The sequence below is a fragment of the Schistocerca serialis genome, chromosome 6, assembly GCF_023864345.2.
Source record: "Schistocerca serialis cubense isolate TAMUIC-IGC-003099 chromosome 6, iqSchSeri2.2, whole genome shotgun sequence".
In the NCBI taxonomy this organism is placed as follows: domain Eukaryota; kingdom Metazoa; phylum Arthropoda; class Insecta; order Orthoptera; family Acrididae; genus Schistocerca; species Schistocerca serialis.
Window position 1 is genome coordinate 489,133,353 of NC_064643.1, and position 22,874 is coordinate 489,156,226.

The following is a 22,874-nucleotide window of genomic DNA, read 5'->3' on the forward strand; positions in this document are numbered from 1 at the left end:
GTGAGGACTATCCTCAATATTGCCGTTCCCGCTTTCATGACGTAACCTGCTTGCCCACCGACTAACTGTATTGCGATTGACAGCAGAATCTCCATACACCTTCTTGAACCTCTTGTGGATGTTTCCCACTGTCTCGTTTTGACAGCACAGGAATTCTATGACAGCACGTTGCTTCTGACGAATGTCAAGTGTAGCAGCCATCTTGAAGACATGCTGTGACGGCGCCATTCACGGGAACAGGATGAACTAAGTTTGAAAACAAGCGGGAAGTATGTATCTACACACTGTAAAACTTTCACACATGCAGAATGAAAACTTTATTTTTACAAAAATAGTGTGCATTTCTTTTAGAGTGACCCTCGTATAATATTGCATAACGTCACCAACAACTTTAACCTTAGCACAATTCAGTGCGTCTTTAACCTGTACGGACACACTCAGATTCATCTACTTTACGACGATTCCTTGCCCTAAGTACCAGAGGCATTGTAGACATATAAGATGTACCACGATCTCTGTTATACACGTCACATATCTGAAATGTGCGATAAGCAATAACTCCTCGGCTGTTAGGTTTCCAGACCTGAAACAAGTTTGATTTTTTCATTTGTATCTTTATTCATTTTTTGTTTACTTTGTTCATATTGTCATTGTTCGTTGGCCTTTGCGTGTGGGTGCACTGTACAGTGGAAAGTGATCATGGATGCGTCATGAAATGTATACACGGGGCAGTTGGAGGGGGCGATCAAGAAAGACGCTTTGGAGATATCCTGTGAAGGTTCGTCACTAATGGGGCGACTGGCTAAGCATACTGTGAGCGATTGCAACCTGGTTCCAGAAGTAGAGGGCTGTATGTCGACTGCTGTGAAAGAAGTATTCTGAAGTACGTTCTCGAAAGCAGAAGATTGTGGTACTTTGCAAGACAGTAGTGTGAGGTCTGGGGCAACAGCCGGAAGTAGAGGAAAACCACTATTGGTGGGGCGTGAAGGTAACTGGCCATGATGTGTTGGGTGAGGAGCCACCACATCCCGTTTCAGGAGGCGTATAGACGATCTCGCTGGTGTCGTCCAGTTTGCAGTCAAAGCGTAGCATCGAAGTAACCAAACCTATATAATGAAGTCAACGACATAAGAGTCTAAACACATTTGATGGTAAAAAGAGCCTTAGACCCCCCCTCCTAAAACCCTCTAACAGTTAACTTCTGGGTGCTGCACACACTGTGGTTCCATAGGGTGGATAATGTAAGCAAAAATAGAAGTGCTTCAAAAGAACAGGGAGGGTGACGAGGAGATCATTCTGAACTTAGCTAAGTTCAGTGAAATAAGTTACAATATTGTTCATTGACGGCGAGATATGTGCTATCTCGATCAGTGGTTGTAGAGAAGCTGGTCGGAGGATATCCAACAGACTGTATTTTAAAGAAAGGGAAGACTTCCGCCAGTGCCATAGCATAGTATGGACAAAGAACACAGTGGATCGCATCACACAGGGATGAGTCTGAGGGTGCCTATAAGATAGGGCACTGTTATAATGCTGTAGCGGATGTTGAAAATGGTCAAAATGCCGAAAATGTGGGCATGACGTAACAGTTTAGGAACCACATACATGTTGACTTAGGACACACATCGCAATTATGTAACTGATTCAATCTATGGAGGACATGTCAGCGGACACGGTGCATTATGGACTGCAAAAGCCGACGGTAGGCCAGTGACTTATCCCTAAGCACCAAAGGGCGGTACCGATGGAGAGCTGGTCTAGTGGACCTGGAGTCCAGTCCTGATACGCGCCATCATCGATCTGCAGACGTTAAAGATGCCACCTAGAATATGTCCCAACTGTTGGATCCAGTGGGTCGAATCACTGACGTCCTCTGTGTAGTGGGCGAGACGTGGGATGTCATCTGCATGCAGCCTGCAGTGATAGGTATGATCACACAAAGGGGAGACCCTACGGAGGAGTTGCAATCCCTGTAATGAGGGGCTCCAGTGTGATGACAAACAGTAGAGTGGACATGGAGCATCCTCGGTGCAAATAGTGGCGTATAGGAGTTGGTCTCACATCAGTGAGAAGGAATAACGGGCGAATAGCATCCACAAAGAATGAAGGAAACTCCATACGCTTTACAATAATGTGGAGGAGTGGATGTTGAATACCATAAAAGGCATCCGTAAAATGGAGGCCAGTGCTGCGGGGAACTGACACTGTGTCTATATGGTATCAGGATATTCTGACAAGGTGTCTCAAGAGTGGCTCCACAACCATGTGCAGTCTGTTCCAGTGAAAGAACGTGCGGCGAGACCGTGCACATGTGTACCGCTTATAAGCACTTGTAGATACAATAATCTGTGTCCATTAATGTAAGGGGATGGTATGCAGAGACATTTATTCCTCCTGACGTCTTAGGCGCTGATAAACGAACGAAAGTGACAAATTATGGTGGTGCCGGGAAGGATGGAGTAATGAGTTCCTAAAACACCTCCGTCTAGCGAGGGAGCATTGTGGTCGTGAACGCCCAATATAGCTCCACTGGAACGCCATCTGATTTCAGAAACTTGTTCTTTGTCTCCTTGTCGATCACGTCCGCCAACTTCTCCACCTTGATAGATCACAGAAATCATTTTTATCGCCTCTGCAATGTTGAGGGTCCGTTCAGCAGCGTGGAGGGGGTGGGCAGGAATTCGCCCCGCTATCGGGTCGTCGTCGTCGTCGTCGTCGTCGTCGTCGTCGTCGTCAAAGTTGGGATACTGGTTGGTGAAGGTAGACACCCCCACTGCTTGCATTGTATGGCCAGTACCATCGGGGCAGAGACGAAAACGCAACGTCGACAACGGTGGTCAGACGCAGCATGGACCGTGAACGGCTATTCCTCGTTTAGAAGTTCCTGTCATCATGAACATTCCACGACACCATACGATTTATAACGGTAGAGAGTGAGGAGATTGCCATTAGTACGCTATCATTCCCTATGAACACCAGATGATGGGGGAACATGTCGAGCTCACGAAAGAGTGTCAAATGAAAGTTGGTATGGTCCTGATGCCTCCTTGCCAATCTGTATGAAGACCTTTGTAACCGCAGATTTCGCACACTTGAGCTACAAGTGCAGTGTGGATGTGTACCATGGGAGACGCTTTTCGCAGGACCCACGCACGCGTAGTGGCAATACATTGTCAGCAGCATGGGTCTCGATGTAGGGAAGTGTAAGCTTCCAAAACCTTTTGTTGCGCCAGACCGACTGAGATGGTACCATGATCGTGCAGATGGTGGGCAATTTATCTGTTTGAGAGACAATATTTACAAGGTGAACAGTGATGCAAAACGAGTGTACAGATAGTACAGTTGGTATAGCTAAGGGTGTCACAATGAATCTTCTCCTAAACGTCAACGGGACGAAAGTCGATCAAGGTACACTGCATCGGGCATAGCAAATAGCCAGGTGTCTGGTCCTTCAGGTGGAGGGCACAGATTAAATTGCTGCCTACAACGAAGCGACCCTAGGGTCCGGAAAAGAGGAGGCGACGTCATCTGCAAAGACTGTAGACTGCTGCAGACGATTCATGGAGCCAGACGAGGCATAGATACTGATGACACCAGTCTCGAAGACGGTTACAGCCATGTCCCGGCCGCACACGAGTGTCATGTCCGTGACTGCGATCCATTCGCGTATGTAAAAGGCCATTTCACACCCAAGTAATCGCGTACAGATATGTGTGAGTCACAGCCTTTCACTGGGGTACTTCAGCACGAAGTTCATGAAGAAGTCAAAGGTCCGATCGTAGCACAGAGGAGCTGTAGCTTTGGTGCACACGTCAAAGAAGCTAGGAACATCAGTCTCCTACAATGACTTATTGTAGTACACAATACCTTACTAACAAAATGAACATAATTTCCTCTGAAAAGAAGAACAATTTTGCTTAGTTACAAAAAATCATTACAAAACAAAGCATGCTCTCTCCTAAGTGTACGTGTTGAAAACAAAAGCAGTTACAATCTTCCTCATGTTGGGGTACATGGTCCCGTGGTCCCATTCCTCAATGTCAGCTTCAGTGAGATCCTGAAGATATAAATGGAAAAGCTGTGTGGCTAGGGCCTAACGTCGGGTAGACCGTTCTCCTGGTGCAAGTCTTTCGAGTTGACGCCACTTCGGCGATTTGCGTGTCGATGGGGATGAAATGATGATAAGGACAACACAACACCCAGTCGCTGAGCGGAGAAAATCTCCGACCCAGCCGGAAATCGAATCCGGGCTGTTAGGTATGACATCCCGTCGCGCTGACCACGCAGCTACCAGGGGCGGACATCCTAAAGATTGTCATATGGATTCAGACGCTGTGCAATGGCCACCTTCAACAGATCCCATGCATGCTCAATTGTACTCATGTGCTGGTCAATGCATTCGATTAATGTTGCGTCTTTGAAGATACTGATACCTTGCACTGCCATGGACTGGGATGAAGCTGCCACCGACTTTACGTCTGTACGACATTAAAATCGTATATAGGACCTCTTGGAGATATCAGGGACCAGTCAAATTGGTGTAGAAGGCAATTAGAAGGGTCTGCCGTCTTCTCACTATTGCTGCTCCAAACATTAAACTTCCATCTGCAAACGGATAGACTTTCTGAACGTATCGGCGTACCAGGTGTCGTCTAGTACTTTTCCAAATCCTAACACGTCTAATGTCCGTCGCAAATCAGTCCTGGTTTCGTCAGCAAACGCATTGTTTCATTCTGCAATGGTCCAAAGTCGATGTGCAAGAGCTCAGGTCTTTCGATTGCGTAGTTTCAATTGTTCAGTGCAAAACTTCTCATTGGTCTTCTAGAATGTAGACCACCCTGATTCAGTCTTTTACTCACTGTTCGGTCCATCCCTGTTGCCTGGGATAAGCCATTTCCAACGTATCTGGCATTTGATGTTGGGCACCCACAGACCAACAGTTGGAGGAAACGATCCCATACAGGCATTGTCATAAGAGGACGATCACTCTGTCAGACGGTTGTATGCCTCTGCGTGAAATCTTACTGTACAAGCTTCCTACTTTCAATTTTAATCAATACATTAATCAAAACGGGAAATGTAATGTTAATCAGAACACTGGGAGGAGTTGTGGTCTAAATAAAAAATAGATTTATTCCTTCTTAACATCACAAGACAAAAACATGGCTAAAGAAACATCAGACAAACTTTTTTTTTTTTTCAAACACTATCCCTAATATGCGCACAATCATAGACAAAGTGATCAGCTGGGGAACAACACACGACACAGACCAGAACACTAATCGCTTTATCTGACTTCATACACGTGAATCCGTGGTATGGCCCAAAAACTGCGATACAGTCAAGCATCTGTACTCTCCTATTCCATAAAGAGAAATGTGGTTCGAAAGAACAGGGTGCTGAGAAGCATGTATTGGAGCCCTACGAAATAGCAGCGAATACTTTACCCTCCTGCTGGTCAGGGCGGCACACCACGATGCGCTCGGCGACTGGAGTCATGGACGGCAGCAATCTGTTATTAATGCGCGCGCCCGAAAATGCAAGTACGCGGTCTCGCGTTCGGCTAATTAGGAACGCAGGTACTTACCTACGATCCTCTGAAGCCCCGGTGGATTCCAGTGTGCAGGCAGACCCGTTTGCTGGTCTGCCTAAACAATTTGACTCCGTGCAACGACTATGCATGACAAATATGTCAAATGTTCAGACAGCCGATTCAAAACAAATAAGTACAACCACGCATCACTCTTGAGCGTGATGCTAGAAGCAGCACCTCTGACGGTTCAGATGGTGACTGGCACAGGCTCTAAGTGGCACACTAGCAAAGGACACAAGTCTAACCATTTAGGTACAGACCTGCAGTTCTTTACTAGCGGAGCACCAGTACAAGTGTGTCCTCTTCCGTTTCTCTCAGCTTTCCTCGCCAGCTCTGTAGCATGGCACATTTACACCTTAGGCTACTCCCACTTCACCACAAGCCAATCACGAGCTGGAGCGCCACATTCGAAACTGGGAGACTTACCCTTGTCGGCATACACAGATTTGACCAACCAGAGACTTTAAAGTTAATTGCGAGAATAGGAAAAAGAGATTCAGCTTCGCGCCCTCTTTCCCACGCACTTACGCCATGTCTTTTCCAGAAGCATGACCTGGATTGAATCACAGCCCTCCATAAAAGGATCGTTTTCTCCCCTGTTGCGTCCATTTCGAACTTTCCAAAGAATAGTCATAAACTCGCTAAAAGCCTTGTGCCTTCACAAATATGTTTTGTAGCATAGTCTGGACGTATGGACGCTAGTGACCTGTCCCATGGAAATTCGCAGAAACACGCAGTCGTCTTATCGGCTTCCTGCCTAACAAGGGCCCATCCTCTGCTTTATTGCTGGTCTTGAATCCTCTGCCCATTACAGCAGCGACTCCTCGGCACTAGTCAGCCTACCTGGAAGGGGCCGCCGACCGATCGGCGCCATCCAACGTGTCTGCACAATGAGACCGTGGAAGTCGGCAGTCCCCAAATGTTTTCACTCAGGTTCCACAGAAAAGAAACGCTCCCCTCGGCCCTGAGCTGCCGTACACTCTTACTGCAGTCGTTTAAATCAGAAGCATCTTCCTCTGAACACAGGTCAAGCTTACCACTATTCCTTCCCTATAGCGCACAAGCAAGAGCGTTAACTACTGCCAACCATTTCGTCATATGAATGAAGTCAGATCGTATCCAGGTATAGCAGCCAAGTAATAAAGATCAACGTCTTTAACAACATTACGCAGCATAACACCATATTAGAAGTGAGTGTCCTGCAATCTTTGAACTGCACTGCTGAACACGAACTGAATGAACCTGTTATTGATACTAGACCGCTCGGGTTGTTCCGTTGCGGCAGAGGTATGTTTACATGACTGGGAAACGGCCATAAAGCATGCCAGTGTCAACGCCATCCAGTATATGGGCTCTAACTGGGTAAGGGATGAATTGCCTAGGTCAGTGAGGCCTGTGGTATCATAGATCACATTTTGCGATAATATTGCAAACTTTTCATGAGCACTGTAGATGTTCAGTAGTGTGAAACAATATTTCTGTACTAGCTGCAGTGGACGTGCTTGTACTATCGCTGGGGACGATTTGGGGTGGGGCCAGAAAGGAGGGCACATCCCACCAGCTACTGTGTGTCATTTAATGGGCAATCTTGATACTGAGGGGGGGGGGGGGCAGCAGACGATTCACTGGAGGAGGCATTTCGTTCCCATGTCGTCACTCCACGTCCCCATATAGAGGGTTTGTCCAGTGTCCATGTGAATATTTTGGTGAGAGAGATCATGAGGCGTGGGCAGGGAGACAGGTGTCTCAACCTGTACACCGGTCGATACTATGTTTGTGACAGCTTCCACTGGTTGCCCATGTGACGAAACTTGTTGATCATCACTTTTACCATGTGGCGACCTCTGTATGAGACTTTCAGATGGTTGGGCGGCTTCTCCATCGTCTTGTGCAACAGTTTCATAAGCATCCACAGGCGAGCAGCAACAACGTTTGTGCCGACGCGGCGAGCATTGTTTGCATGAGTGTTCCTCAATGTCAGATGATGGTTAGGAGGAGCGTCAACCGGGTTCAAAGACCTCGGTTGATATAATGAAGGAATCGAGCAATTGTTGTGGATATGTGGCCGTCTCCATGGTGTCCGTCGTGGGAGTCGATCTGATGGGTGGAGCGAGCGCGCCTTCCAAAGAGTGGTGGGGTAGCTGGACATGCCGAATGGAGAGACCATGCGACAAGCTGGTCGAAGCTGTAGGTGTGGCGAGGGCCACCGCGTAAGTTACTGGTAGGCCAGACAGCGTGGTTGCCACAGATGCTTCTAACAATGGGAACTGCACGACACGTCTTTGGACGCATTCAGACCGAAAATTGCCCTCTTTCCGACAACCACTGCATATGCGGAGCTCACAGTCATACATTATGATGGCACCGCAGCCTCCGATATGAAGAAGGGCACGTGGCATTTCAGATTAATGCGAACCTGCCTGACGTCATTTAAGACGGAATAGGTTCAAAATTGTAACTATCGTTCGGTGACACATTCCAGGACGCTGGCATAGGATCGGGGCGCCGCAGTGACGACGTTCATGGGTAGTTAGTATGGCAGTTCGAATATCCTCAGCGTTCGTAGGCCGAGTACTGCGTGATAGACGATAATTGACACTACGTTACCGTCGAAATGACGGAAATGTAGTCCACCTTTGACGTTCTGTAGCACCAAGCTGCACGCTGTGTCGTTAATCATCTTGATGTACCTGGTGCTACTAACCATCGACTGATGGATTCGAATCAGAACTTAGGGTGGTATTTTAACGTCGTCGCAAAGAAATGGTTCAGTCTCAAGCCCCTTGGGAAAGGCAAAGTCTGGACCAAAGGTGAAATGTAAAGTAGTTTAGCGATAGGTGTGTGCCGTGTTGATCTATAAGGAAGATGGCACTTAGCAGCGGTTGAAGTGAACACAACACTCGACACGTGTCTCGGGAGCGGAACGTGACCGCTCTGTAACACTGCCGGCGGCAGATTGCCACCCAGCTACGGAGACAGACTGAAATTACTGCTTTCTTTACTTAGTTAATTTTCTTTAATTTTTTTTTGTCAATTAAAATGACATATCTGATAAAATTATGTGCATGGTCAATGAATAAATATAGAAACAGCTTACTGGGTGAGTTCTTGTAAATAACAATAAAAAACTCAGCACTGAATAACCGCGTAAATTGTCATAAATATTATAATAATTAAAAACAGTCTTGAATGAAGAGGTGTTTCCAAAAACCCCTTTATTCGTAACTACCAGCTTCAAGTCAGTATAGACGAGTCTTCAGGTTTTTAATGTAGATGCACAATTACTGACGCCAAGCATTCAAGAAGCCATCCACATAACGAGTCAAATCACACTGGTGAGTCGTCATAATAAAGTTAATCTGGATAACTCCTAGAATGCTTCCACACCGTAATTTTCCATCCACATTTTAAAAATATAGCCACTATAATCTTGATCATGAGAAAAAGTTGGAAATTTGTGGTAAGGTCTTATGGGACCGCCGGCCGGAGTGGCCGAGCGGTTCTGGCGCTACAGTCTGAAACCGCGCGACCGCTACGGTCGCAGGTTCGAATCCTGCCTACGGCATGGATGTGTGTGATGTCCTTAGGTTAGTTAGGTAAAAGTAGTTCTACGTTCTAGGGGACTGATGACCTCAGAAGTTAAGTCCCATAGTGCTCAGAGTCATTTGAACCATTTCTTATGGGACCAAACTGCTGAGGTCATAGGTCCCTAAGCATAGGCACTACTTAATCTAACTCAAACTTACTTACACTATGGACAACACACACACCCTTGCACGAGGGAGGACTCGAACCACCGACGGGGGTAGCCTGACCATGCACTGACGAGTAACGTATAGAGGCAAGTGAAGCACCTTCAACCAGCTATGCGGCTTTTAGAGAAAATTCATGATTGATGACTTTTTAATTATTGTTTTCTATGACGTGCAGATTTTTGTTTGTTTGTAATCGTATTGACCAACTAGGATCACGTTAACAACTTGAGTTCCTCTTTTTCCGGAATTCCCTCATTTTCTCCCCATGAAGTCTCTTCCTTTCTTCTGTCCATGTTGTTCCAGATTTTTTTTATTTCTTCTGCTTTGACAGCCTTCCAAATGTAGTATTTTATTTTTAAAACGGTTTCTCTCTGCTGTTTCTGATTCTTTGATGTTGTTTCCTTCTAGATCTTCCTTGCTTCTGTAATACATGCTATTATCGATTTCTTCTTCCAGAAAAGTAGTAGTATTTGTTTTGTTAGTCTATTTCCATCCACTCGGTTGAGGTGTCCGAATAAGGTTAATCTTGGTTTGGCCATTACTGCAGTTATTTTCTCTATATTTTTTGGATCTCCTTATTACTTCTTATTTTCCAACCATCTGCAATTCTTATTGCACCCATCACTTTTCCAATAATCCTTCTTTCCAGTACCTCTAGTCTGTCAGATCCATTTAAACATTCTGGTCGTACCACTGTGGTGTAGTGTTTTAGTTTTGTTTTTCTAGATATACATTTCTTGTTGTAAATATTTTTGGTCAAACCATATGCTCTTTCCATTTTGTTAATTCTTACATCTATTGCAGATTTTTCTAGTCAATTCTATTGTATAGTCTGTCCAAAATATTTAAATTTATTTACACGCTCTATTCTACCTATTTGCGTGTCTATGAAGATTGGCGGATTTTTTATGTTTGTCATGAATTTTTTTCTTCAGCTGAAATTCTGAGACCAGTTCTGTTTGCTGTTTTTTCTTCCAGAAGGTTTATCTGAATAACTGCTTCTGTCAGGTTTTCTGAAATTATTGCTAAATCATCCGCAAAAGCCAAGCAGTTTACCTTGATTCCATTTGTTTCCCTTCCCGGAGCTATTGGTTCAAATTTTTGATTTTTTAGCTCCGAATTCCAGATCCTTACAACGCTAAGTGTTTCTTACTGTTATTCATAATGCCTCTCAGCAGTGGTTGCCCCCACCCCCCCTCCCACCCAGGAGGTCTTTTGCTTCATGTGTAAGGGTCTTTAAAATCTAATCTTCAAAACAACTGAAATATTGCAGCAATCATAGTGTCTTTATTGCAATAGTTATATAAGTATTGTCGCAGTGTTATAGTCAGTTGCTGTATACGTTATGGAACGAAGTTTAACAATGAAAGCTCTTGATATCTCACGTTTGAACCGTTGTTGTAGGTGGCTACATGTAACTCACTTATTTCTCAATCAACCTATCCCACCTACACCCCTGTCGCTGGGGCAGTAACCCTTAGCGAGTTCCAGTAATAGAGCTCCCTCTCCCTTCCATTCCTGCCGCCACCTGATTCCCTACCCGCCTCACAGTCCCGTATGCTCTTCTCAAACCCTACGTTAGATGACCTCTTCGTCAGGTGCCTCGGGGAACGGATTTCGGAATTCCCATTACTCGTGGACGAGGGTACAGAAATGGAAATTGTTAATTACTGCGATGTCCCTCCTGGCCCGTATTCCATGAATACGGAATGAGGGTTCTTCGGCAACATGTGAGGGCGAGTTTGCAGCTTGGGTGCCAGATTACCGTGGCGACGCCACATGAAGGTTTCCGGGAAAGTGTGTCTTACGTGGACGAAGCGTCAGCTTCTCCGGAGTGTCGTTGCCGGAGACAACACAGGAACACCGTGCTTCCATTTCACCTACTGATATTATGTAATAAAATTACTGTGGAGTCGAGTGACGTAGGCAAGGAAAAGAAGATAAATTGAGCGTCTGGGCCACTAGAAAGAATTACGTTCTTGCTGACGTTGAATTTGTTCACAGTCTTGTGTGTATTGTAAGACTACATGTCGAGATGTGCGAGTGTGTGCCTGTCCTAGCACTCAAATAAACAAAAAAATCCTAAGAATCAAAACACACACACAAATTAATTATAGATTCAGCACAGTTTGATAATCAACAAGTTACCAGTGTACTTATTTTTATATCACTTCTATTTCGTGTTCCCTTACTTTTCAATTTCGGTCCAAACCGTAAACAAAAATTTCCAGTGAAGAGGCATTACTACAATTATTCCAAACGTATTGAGAGACCGAAACCTGGGATTTCATTTTGGCTGTTATCATTTCGACATAATTTCCTACGTCACTTGAAATGACGGTAACAGTTAAAAAACTCTTCAGACTTCCAACTGCTCCTCCTCCTTCAACGAGGAGTCTTAGGAACACAGTGACAACCACTCTTCCTACAACTGGGACTAACCTAGAATGTTAAACTTCCGTTGGCGCAAGACGTAAGATTTCACCGACGTAGGTGACAGCAGGTAGTTTTTACTCGAGTTCATCAAGTTAATGTGGAAATGGTCCTTTTATTTTAAATGGGGTTGGGAGGGGGGGGGGAGGGGGGGAGTGTCGAAAGATCTGTACTGAGTGACACCTCCCAAAATCATAAAAGCTCAGACCACAGCAAGCTCATCCCTATTCCTTAGCAGCACCAGCTCGAACCAATGGACGCAGATTAGTCTCCATCGCAGACACAGTTTGCTATATGCAGCTAGCCCCTCGGATTCAGCAACAGTGCACCCGTTGAACATCTGGAACGGAACTCGACAACGGTGCTTGCCTACGTACACCAAAACGCATAACACAAAATAGAATACCAACTCAAAAATATACGTTTTTATCACACTGTGCGAAATCTGATCGGTTCGAGTACATGCACTGTCTAACAAATGGGAGGTAGTATCCGTACATTAATACACCGTCGACTCCCTTACACTAGGAGTTTGACAAACTGCTTCCGCCGCGGTGACTGTCCTAGAAACGATGTCCACGTGAATTTCGACCGGTGTCTGTTGAACTGGGCTCTTCATACGCCCCCAGAAGGAGCCGTCCATTGATGTCACATCTGGCGACCGAAATGCCCTTGGACTGGGGTAACCGTGTCCAAACCACTGTTTACAAAGGGAATGTAAGTGCTCTGTAATAAGACACCGCATACAATGGGATATTTATATAAATTTAACCAAAACTGTTTTTAACTAAACTTCGAAATTTTGTCAGTGTAGTTCGGTTCACCCTCTATACCGTAGTAGTTTGTGGTTAATCTTAGATCATCCATTTAATTTCATCGTCCGAAACGTTAGTAAAATAACTCATTCTGCTATTTCTTCCACGAAACTAATCTTCAATTCTTCGTTTTTACACTGAAGAACCAAAGAAAATGGTTCACCTCCCTAATATCGTGTAGGGCCACCGCTAGCACGCAGAAGTGCAGCAACACCATGTGGAATAGACTTTACTAGTGTCTGAAGTTGGCGACCAACTTGTGCTGCGAGTACATACCAGCGGCGTGAGCAATGCGGAAAGATTTCACCGTGACCTCCCCCTTTATCACTTGGATTGGCATGTTGTGGTTCATTACTACAGCCAGAAAGGCTTAAGCGAATTCCCTCCAAAATTTTTCCACCTAGCACCGCTATTTGTATGGAACAAGTAAATTTGCCTCCAGTTTTGTAGATTCTGTGTACTTCAATTTCATCCACTCTTGTTCCCTCGGCTGAATATTGTGGACCTACAGTTTCTGTACATATCCACGTTGCTGTAAAAGATGCTTTGTTTCCTTCTTTTCAGCTCTCATCCTTCCCCGAATATTTCTCAGAGCTGAGTTTATTCTAATAAATGTCGCCATGCAAACAGGAATATTTCCGACGCTTTAATCCGTCGGAGACTGAATAGATAATCGTTGGTAGAATACTGACTTCCTGCTGATTTTTATATTTCATGTTAGCTGCCTGGGGTGAGAGCGATGTTAATAGCTATCACGGAGGAGAAGCACTGTATATTTGTGTGTGTGTGTGTGTGTGTGTGTGTGTGTGTGTGTGTGAGAGAGAGAGAGAGAGAGAGAGAGAGAGAGAGAGAGAGAGAGAGAGATTGATTTTGGCTTCCTGTTGATTTTTATATTTCAACATTATTGAGAACAAAACATCACCAGACAACCTTGTAGATACGGCAACCACAGCTATGACTAATCATTTTGGATATAACTAATGCTCTAAGCTGCATTTATTCCTTTATTTTAGGATCACTACCGATTTCATGGCACTAAGAACCACATATTGAGGTGAAACTCTGCACAGGAGTAAACCCTGAGACATCGACTGATACGATAGTTTTCTAAATTTTCTTAAGATCTTCAAAAATAAAGAAAAACACCTTTAAAAACTTTTAGATATGAGTGTTAAAACACTACTATTTGCACTCACGCAACTCACATTAAAGCTAAAATGCTCAGAACTTTGAACCTAACATTCGTTGTCGGTCAGAGTTAAACACCGCTAAAAGGCAGTATGTCATTGAACAAAACAACCAGATGCATCGATTTCAATCAAGTGTGGTGGTTGTCGCCTAAGAAATTTGTTCCATAGTGATCCACTTGTAAGGTGAACAAAATTGGGGTACATTCAAAATAAACTGAACAAAATGCGGTAAGTGTGATTTTCAATGTCTACTTTTCCGTCAATAGCTGTTTACTCGAACTTTTACCTTAGTATTGGATCACTATGCTGTAACTTGTTTAGACCCCATCCAACGTGTTGAATTGGAAGGTATGCAGTGGGCTCTTTCAGTTCTAATATTTTAGTTATGTGAGTACATTTTTCAAATGTTTTCGTGTAGAAGATTTTATAAATTTTTAAAAATCTTAAAATAATTTTAGGAAATTTACGTATCAGTGATTTGATGATTCTGGGCTGTCATTCCTTCTTGATATATTATTACGCAGATGTTCACCTGAAGACGTGGCTCTTATATCTGTGAAACCGGTGTTGGCCTACACTGGAGCGCAAAAAACTGGTGTAGGCATGCGTATTCAAATTCAGAGAGATGTAAACCGGCAGATACGGCGCTGCGGCCGGCAACACCTATATAAGACAACACCTGTCTCTCGTAGTTGTTAGATCGGTTAGTGCTGATACAATGGCAGGTTATTAAGATGTGAGTGAGTTTGAACGTGGTGTCATTATCGGCGCATGAGCGATGGGACACAGCATCTCCCAGGTAGCGATGAAGTGGGGATTTTCCCGTACAACACTTTCACGAATGTACCGCGAATAGGTTAAGACATCATATCTGCGACATCGCTGCAGCCGGAAAAAGATCCTGCAAGAACGGAACCAACGACGACTGAAGAGAATCGCTTAACGTGACAGAAAAAGTCCAACCCTTACGCAAATCGCCGCGGATTTCAGTGATGAGCCATCAACAAGTGTCAGCGTGCGAAACATTTAACAAAACATCATCGTTACGAGCTTCTGGAGCCGAAGGCCTACTCATGTATCCTTGATGACTGCACGGCACAAAGCTTTATGTCTCATCTGGGTCCGTCAACACCTACAATGGACTGTTCATGACTGGAAACATGTTGCCTGGTCGAATGAGTCTCGTTTCATGTTGTATCGAATAGATGGACGTGTACGAATATGGAAACAATCTCACGAATGCATTGATCCTGCATGTCAGCAGTGGACCATTCAAACTGTTGGCGGCTCTGTAATGGTGTTGAGCATGTACGACTCTGATAGGTGACACGTGACACGTACGTAACCATCCTGTCTGATCACCTACATCCATTCATTCCCGCGGCTGCCCCCATCGGAGGTTAGACTCCTCCCTTGGGCATGGCTCAAATAGCTCTGAGCACTATGCGACTTAACTTCTGAAGTCATCAGTCGCCTAGAACTTAGAACTAATTAAATCTAACTAACCTAAGGACATCCCGCACAATCATGCCCGAGGCAGGATTCGAACCCGCGACACTAGCGGTTGCTCGGTTCCAGACTGTAGCGCCTAGAACCGCACGGGCACTCCGGCCGGCCTTGGGCAAGGGTGTGTGTGTGTGTGTGTGTGTGTGTGTGTGTGTGTGTGTGTGTGTGTGTGTGTGTTGTCCTTAGAGTATGTTAGCTTAAGTTAGATTAAGTAGTGCGTAAGCCTAGGGGACGATGACCTCAGCAGTTTGGTCCCATAGCCCTTACCACAAATTTCCAATTTCCATTCATTCGAGCCGGCCGAAGTAGCCGCGCGGTTCTGGCGCTGCAGTCTGGAACCGCGAGATCGCTACGGTCGCAGGTTCGAATCCTGCCTCGGGCATGGATGTGTGTGATGTCCTTAGGTTAGTTAGGTTTAACTAGTTCTAAGTTCTAGGGGACTAATGACCTCAGCGGTTGAGTCCCATAGTGCTCAGAGCCATTCCATTCATTCCATTGTTCAATCCGATGGACTTACGTAATTCCAGCAGGACAATGTGACACCCCACACGTCTATAATTGCTACAGAATGGCTCCAGGAACACTCTTCTGAGTTTAAACACTTCTGCTACCCATCAAACCCCCCAGACATAAGCATTATTGAGCATATCTGACATGCCTCGCAACGTCATGTTCAGAAGAGACCTTCACCCCCTTGTACTCCTACGGATTTAAGGACAGCCTTGCAGCATTCATGGTGTCAATTCTCTCCAGCACTACTTCAGACGCTAGTCAAGTCTATTCCACATGGTGTAGCAGCACTTCTGCGTGCTAGCGGTGGCCCTGCACGATATTAGGGAGGTGAACCATTTTCTTTGGTTCTTCAGTGTAAAAACGAAGAATTGAAGATTAGTGTCGTGGAAGAAATAACAGAATGAGTTATTTTACTAACCTTTCGGACGATGAAATTATATGGATGATCTAAGGTTAACCACAAACTACTACAGTATAGAGGGTGAACCGAACTACACTGACAAAATTTCGAAGTTTATTTAAAAACAGTTTTTGGTTAAATTTATATAAATATCCCATTGTATGCGGTGTTTTATTACAGAGCACTTACATTCCCTTTGTAAACAGTGGTTTGGACACGGTTACCCCAGTCCAAGGGCACTTCGGTCGCCAGATGTGACATCAATGGACGGCTCCTTCTGGGGGCGTATGAAGAGCGTAGTTCAACAGACACCGGTCGATATTCACGTGGACATCGTTTCTAGGACAGTCACCGCGGCGGAAGCAGTTTGTCAAACTCCTAGTATAAGGGAGTCGGCGGTGTATTAATGTACGGATACTATCTCCCATTTGTTAGACAGTGCATGTACTCGAACCGATCAGATTCCGCACAGTGTGATAAAAACGTATATTTCTGAGTTGGTATTCTCTTTTGTGGTGTGCGTTTTGGTGATTGCGTATCACAGGCTTTTTACTGTTGTGGCGGTATTTTCACACAGTTATAGGTAATTGGGATAACTGTTACTTGCTACAGGACACAATGGCTTCCTGGTACTAAAACACACAGAAAATATCGCTGAGCATATTCCAAAACATTGCAGATAATGTTAAAGTTCACTCTGTATAACAAACGCCCATAAAAATGGTCCAATAATTTTATGACGTACGAGGCTAATGCGGAAAGTGAGGTTACAAGAATCGTTAGAAGTACAAAAACAAATGTATTTTAGTAAAACTAACATGCGTTATAGTATGGGTCTTGAGTTACTTTTCCGCATAATTCCCCTTTACCTCAATCATTCTGTCATCCGAGGGGCGAGTTTCTTGACTCCTGTGTTATAGACGTCTCCGGCGCCTTTTTCAGCCAGTTCTTTACTTCGATTTTCCCTCATCGTCCTAGGGAAAGTGTTTTCCAAGGAAGGTCCTCCCTCAGTTTATTGAACAGTTGATGGTCAGTAGTTGCGAGATCAGGGCTGTCAGAGAGGTAGCTTCAAACATCCCAACCAAAAGATGTCAGCAACTCCTGTGTTACATGAGCGGACTGCAGATGCGCGTTGACATGAAGGAGACAGACTGGCGTTACCAGCATCCCGCGATGTTTGTTTTGTATGGCTGTGCGATGTTCCTTTGTGGTGTAATAATATCTTGTAGTATTCATTGTTTCAACTTTTTCCAAAAAATTTACGAGCAGAATCCCTTTTCTGTCTCAAAACACTCACACCATGATTTTACTCGCTGTTTTCTGAGTTTTGAATTTCTTGGCTGAGGAGAGTGAGTACGGCGCTACTGCTTTGATTGTCGTTTGCTCTGTGGAGTACGGTGATAAGCCCAAGTTTCATCTCTAATATCAGTATAGAGTTGAGAAAGGCCTCGCCTTCAGTCTCCAAACAGTCAAGAAATTCGCGAGCGGGACCGACTTTGTTCATTTAGTGTCCTTCGATAATCATCTTGGGCGCACACAACTTGCTATAATTTAGTGGATCAGTTACGTTTTCATGAACAATAGTTCGTGAAATATTAGGACAAACTGCCTGCAGGTCATAAATTGTCGAACGGCGATCTGAGAGATGTTCTTCAGTTTTCTGGACCACATTGTCATAATAGACGTCCTTCCCCATCTGTCTTCATCGTGAATTTCCGTCCTTCCAAAATTGAAATTCCGTATACATTTCTTCATATGGCTGCCTTGACATTACGTCCTCTCCATAAACTGAAACCATTTCGTGATGAATCGCAGAGGCGTTCATGTCCTTAGAATTTAGGTAGCGAATTAAGTGCGTTTTTTCGTACTTAGCGAGAGTCTGAATGAGAACACTCAATTCCAACAGTCACCACACACTAATCGACGAGTTACTGATTGTTTCCGTTCCGCCGGTGGTTTGAGTCCTCCTTCGGGAATGGGCGTATGTATTCTTCTTAGCAAAACATAGTTTAGGTAGTGTGTAAGTCTAGGGACCGATGACTTCTGCAGTTTGGTCCCTTAGGAATTCAGACATTTGAACATATTTTTGGGAATGCTCGTTCCTTCCGCTGGCTTTTCGCTACACGGCAGTGGTACCAACTTCCCCCACGGACATTCCTTGATGGAGCTACGTGCCTTGTAACCTTAATTTCCTCATAACCCTCGTATTATACACGAGTTTCATGGTTTATTTCTCTCTTACGACGATTTTCAGGGCACGTGGTAGTAGCACTGTCGAAGAGTATGGAAGAGCTATGCTTTATACAGTCTGAGAAAATCAAAACAAATTATAGCCTATATGTGATTACTTTTAGTGCATGATGTGTATATTATCCCAATTATTGGCTTTGCTGGTCAAATTAATCGATAGTTGTGTAACGACTATGTAGAACAGTAAAATAAAATTTAAATAAAACGGTCAATTGGAATAGACAGGATGTAGATAGCAAATCGCCATTGGCAGAACTTTTCTAAGGTTTTAAATGTCAAAACTGGACCAGCAATTTCTGTCGAGGTGGGAAAACATCGAAGATAATGTCATGAGAGGTAGAAAAAATTGAACAAATTCAATCTCTAAAGGGAACAGCGTTTTTATTGGTTGCACGCTAGACTTTTTAAGTCATGTAAACTACGAAGAGCTTTAAATCAAGAAACCCGAGATAAATGTCAGAGTTCCTGGCTGTGCTTTTCTCTACGATGTTCCTATACTATACTGTGCTATACTATACTGACTGTGTGCCAAGACTGTACTTGCGGGAAGCACAGATAGCAAAGAAGAATGAGTGGAATTGATGAATGGCGTGAAGTGTGCGTATGAACTACTATTGCGTGTGGAATTGTATTAATGGTGTGTCATCAGAAGAATTCCCCTTGGGAAAAGGAATCAAACAAGGTAACACCCTCAGTCGCTTACTCTGTAACCTCGTATTTGTAGATGATGTAACAAACAAAATGTAAGTGTCCTAAATACTGATAAAGCTAGGAATATGGAGACAGTGGCCAGTAACCTTGTTCTATGCAGATGACGTAGTATTGATGGTTGACACACCAGGAAAACGTGAGCAGGCCGTAGTGGAATGGTATGAACAGCTGAAGACGAAAGGAACGAAAGTGAATCCATTTAAAAGCTAAGTAACTTGGGTTTCTATACAGAACAGACGGGAAGAAGAACTCAATGTACTCTGTACTAGAAAGCCTCTAGAAAAAGTGCACAACTTCAACTACCTTGGCACCATACTGAGTAGTGGTGGGAGAACAGAAGAAGAGGTAACAAATAGAATTAAGAAAGCAGTCACAACAAACTTGCAGGTTAATAACACAATAGTATGGAAGGAAGAGACAAGTATGGAAGCTAAAGCGCAAATTTACAATGTGATTATGGAATCAATTACAGCAAATGGTACAGAGAATTTGGCACTGCAAGTAAAATTACCGTCACAGAGATGAAGTTTATGAGGAAAGCAGCAGAAAGACCAGGAAAGATCGTTAAAAATGAAAGAATCCGAGAAGATTTTGATGTCTGGTTTGTGGGGCGCTCATCTCCTCAGTCCAATCTCACCACTTTCATGAATGATTATGCAATGATGAGGACAACACAAACACCCAGTCATCTCGAGGCAGGTGAAAATTCCTAATACAGCCGGGAATCGAACCCGGGATCCCGTGCTCGGTAAACGAGAATGTGACCGCGAGACCACGAGCTGCGAACTGAATCCGAGAAGAGAGTGGGCAAAAGAACGCAGCGAGATGCTGTTGGAGCAGCATAAGTTGAGGTGGTATGCACATGTTAAGAGAATGGGAGAGGAAAGAAAAGTTATACAGTAATTTGAAATGTATGTATTGAGGAGCTGGACGAGGAAGACCTTACATCGCATGGGAGGACGGGGTCGAAAAACTGGGAAAAAGGTGTGAAAAACTATCTCAAAAAATGAAGACATTGTGTGTGAGAAGTATGGAAGTGCGATGGAACGAGGAACACCGATACCTCAAAGCATAAGAGAATTTAAGGAGAAAAAGAACACTTCGAACCGAGTTAAGATAATAAGGCATTGATTTAACACAAAATCTGTAACAGGAGGCTACAACACGTAAATCACCAATGAATTCAAGGGTTGTGTGTTGGTATGTCGCTACCCAAGTTGTCTAATTGAAAAGGTGAATCCAAATCAACCTGCAATCGAAAGAAAACACACACTACACAATTACAAGTAGATGTTAACGCTGCGAAGATACAATGGAACTGAATGGCTTGAAATGTCCACTCACTGCAGACGTTCTGTCCACCACAAGCAATTATGACACCAATAGTGGTAAGGGCACTCTGGCACCAAAGATGTTTCATTTCTTCCACCGCACCTTTCGAACGCTCTGACAGTGGCCGTCATATTAGAAGTATCCAAATGTTGGTATAAGGCATGTGCATTGGGGGTTTGAAATGCTGTTGTTTTGTACTTGCGTGTATGAATTCTGTTACCTGTAGAAAGAAATACACTAAGATTTGCTTTGTACTGCTGAAACACAATTCATCTATACCATTACCTCTGTGCCCTGTTATGCAATGGATACAGCAGCTGCAACATTTCTGTGTAGCGTAACGTTTGTAACCCACAGTCACGAAAGCAGACAGCTGTCACTACAGGCTGATGCAAGAACAATTAGAGAGGCCACACAGATGGGATGCCGGCAAGGAATTCTTTTGCAAGAAGCTATAGCCGCGCTTTACTGACACAGCTATAATCACCGCATGGGCCTTACAGCAGGACGAGTTACCTATTCTCCAGTCCTGACATTGAAGCCAGGGATGCTGTATGGCCGACACAGACAAGCATGGTAGCAGTGGCGACGTCGGTTACCACACGATACATCTGGCAACACCCTGCCACTGTGGGCTACATGATGAAGCAGGATGCCCTTTCAAACCAGGGGTGGAGCAAGCCACCATAAATACTTCACATTTCAGCTATGTGTATTCTATCATCATCTCTAAGCAGCAGCAAGAAGTAATTCACGACAGCCTCCGATCAAAGTCTGTCATCCAGCCTGCTTCTACGATGCACCACGTGTGCTAGCTGCGGCTGTGGGCAGCGCCCAAGGCAGTGTTCACACTGTGCACCAGGTGAAGACGGTCAGGGCGGGGCCGTGACGCACCAGGCTAGGCCGTGACGCGCCGGGATTCCAGACCCTTTGTTTAGCATTGCGTGTTCACACTGGTGGCAGGGCCATGACGGGAGAGCGAGAGCTGGGCCTTGGCACGCAACCGTCGTCCAGGGCGTGTAATATTTCTGGCGCAAGACATTGCAGCCAAACTTCAGATTCTGCATTGAAGGCATCCGACTTCTTCCGTTTGTTTTTACGAAAAGTATCACTGCACAAGTTAATTCTTTTGTTGTCAAAGAATGAAGTTCCTTCAGATTTCACAATCAGTACTGTTGTAGTGATACGTGCAAACCATTTTTCCTCTATGATTGCAGTAAAATAGACATTTCCTTACTCCAGCTATTTTTCATACCTCTGTGACAACAGGGAGCTAAAGACCCATATTTTCTTACACACTTTTATTGGTATTTCAGTTAAAGCAGTGATATCAAAATGGAAACACCGTACGAACAGGGACACGGAGGAACTTAAAAAGTGAAAACAGATGAACCAGGTAAAATCATACAAAATACTGTTTCATTTGGTGTCGGTTTCATCACGTGAATTTTCTTAAAAGGTGTTTTAATTCCTAGAGCTAAGCACAGTTTCTTTTAGTGAAAACGGGACCTCAAAGGCAGATGAAATTATGTCAACAATTTTCATGAATCAAGTGCCTGTCAAGTACTGCATCATCAAGAAAAAGAAAAGAAAAATACCTGTGTAAAAATTATGACGAACAATTTTAGTAGCTCAAGAAGGACAAATTAGCTTCGATGAAAGCACACCAAGTCGTCATCCCAAGGTGGCTAGTTGATTCGTGAGGACGGAACATATAAGACCTCGTGTATAATGAATGAGACATTGTGAGATCTGTGCAAAGTTCAACTGAAACCAATGACTCTGCACTAATTCCTGCTCTTATACTTCTATGAAAATTCGTTCTCTTCCAAAAATTTTCTTTACTGTATTGCGGCAAATACTTGTGTGTACTCTTGTATATTCGGAAATGTGAATAACATCTTTCAGAGAAGTTTCTTGGTGATGCACGTAAAAAAAAACAAAAAAAAAAAAAAAAACAAGTTCTTGTATGTTGGCCAGTATTCACAGGATGTATCATTGTGTTTCATCTGTGCTTACGAATTCTATGAGCTAATGTACTGTCCAACCAATGTCAATAAATTTATGAATTCATTGATCCATAAGATGGCTTGGATTGCTCGGTGATCATCAATGCCTGGATTCGCCTATGTTGTTTACGGCCTTGTATGTCACTTGTCAAAGTGGCAGTTTCAATCACTGTGGGCATCAGCCGACTCATGAGGAAAAAAGAACTCAGAAACACAAACAAATAAACAAACTCACACACTTCCCATTGTTTAAACTGGTTAGAACTGTATGGCCATACATTAATCGACAGTAATTCTTTTATCTCCTTTGCAGTGCTTGACGCTATGCTAAATCCGTCTGCTGTTCTGTGTGCAAAAATATAGAGAC

At 44.1% G+C, this 22,874-nt stretch overlaps 1 protein-coding gene across 1 annotated transcript in view; it reads left to right on the plus strand.

Moving 5' to 3' along the window:
• LOC126484949 (uncharacterized) overlaps positions 1-2,859 on the plus strand; it is a 31,308-nt gene extending 28,449 nt beyond the window's left edge. Inside the window, exon 4 of the mRNA XM_050108550.1 lies at positions 2,660-2,859. Within this exon, the coding sequence (XP_049964507.1) occupies positions 2,660-2,859 (200 nt within the window). The remainder of the gene's footprint in view (positions 1-2,659) is intronic.
• Positions 2,860-22,874: the final 20,015 nt, after the last annotated feature.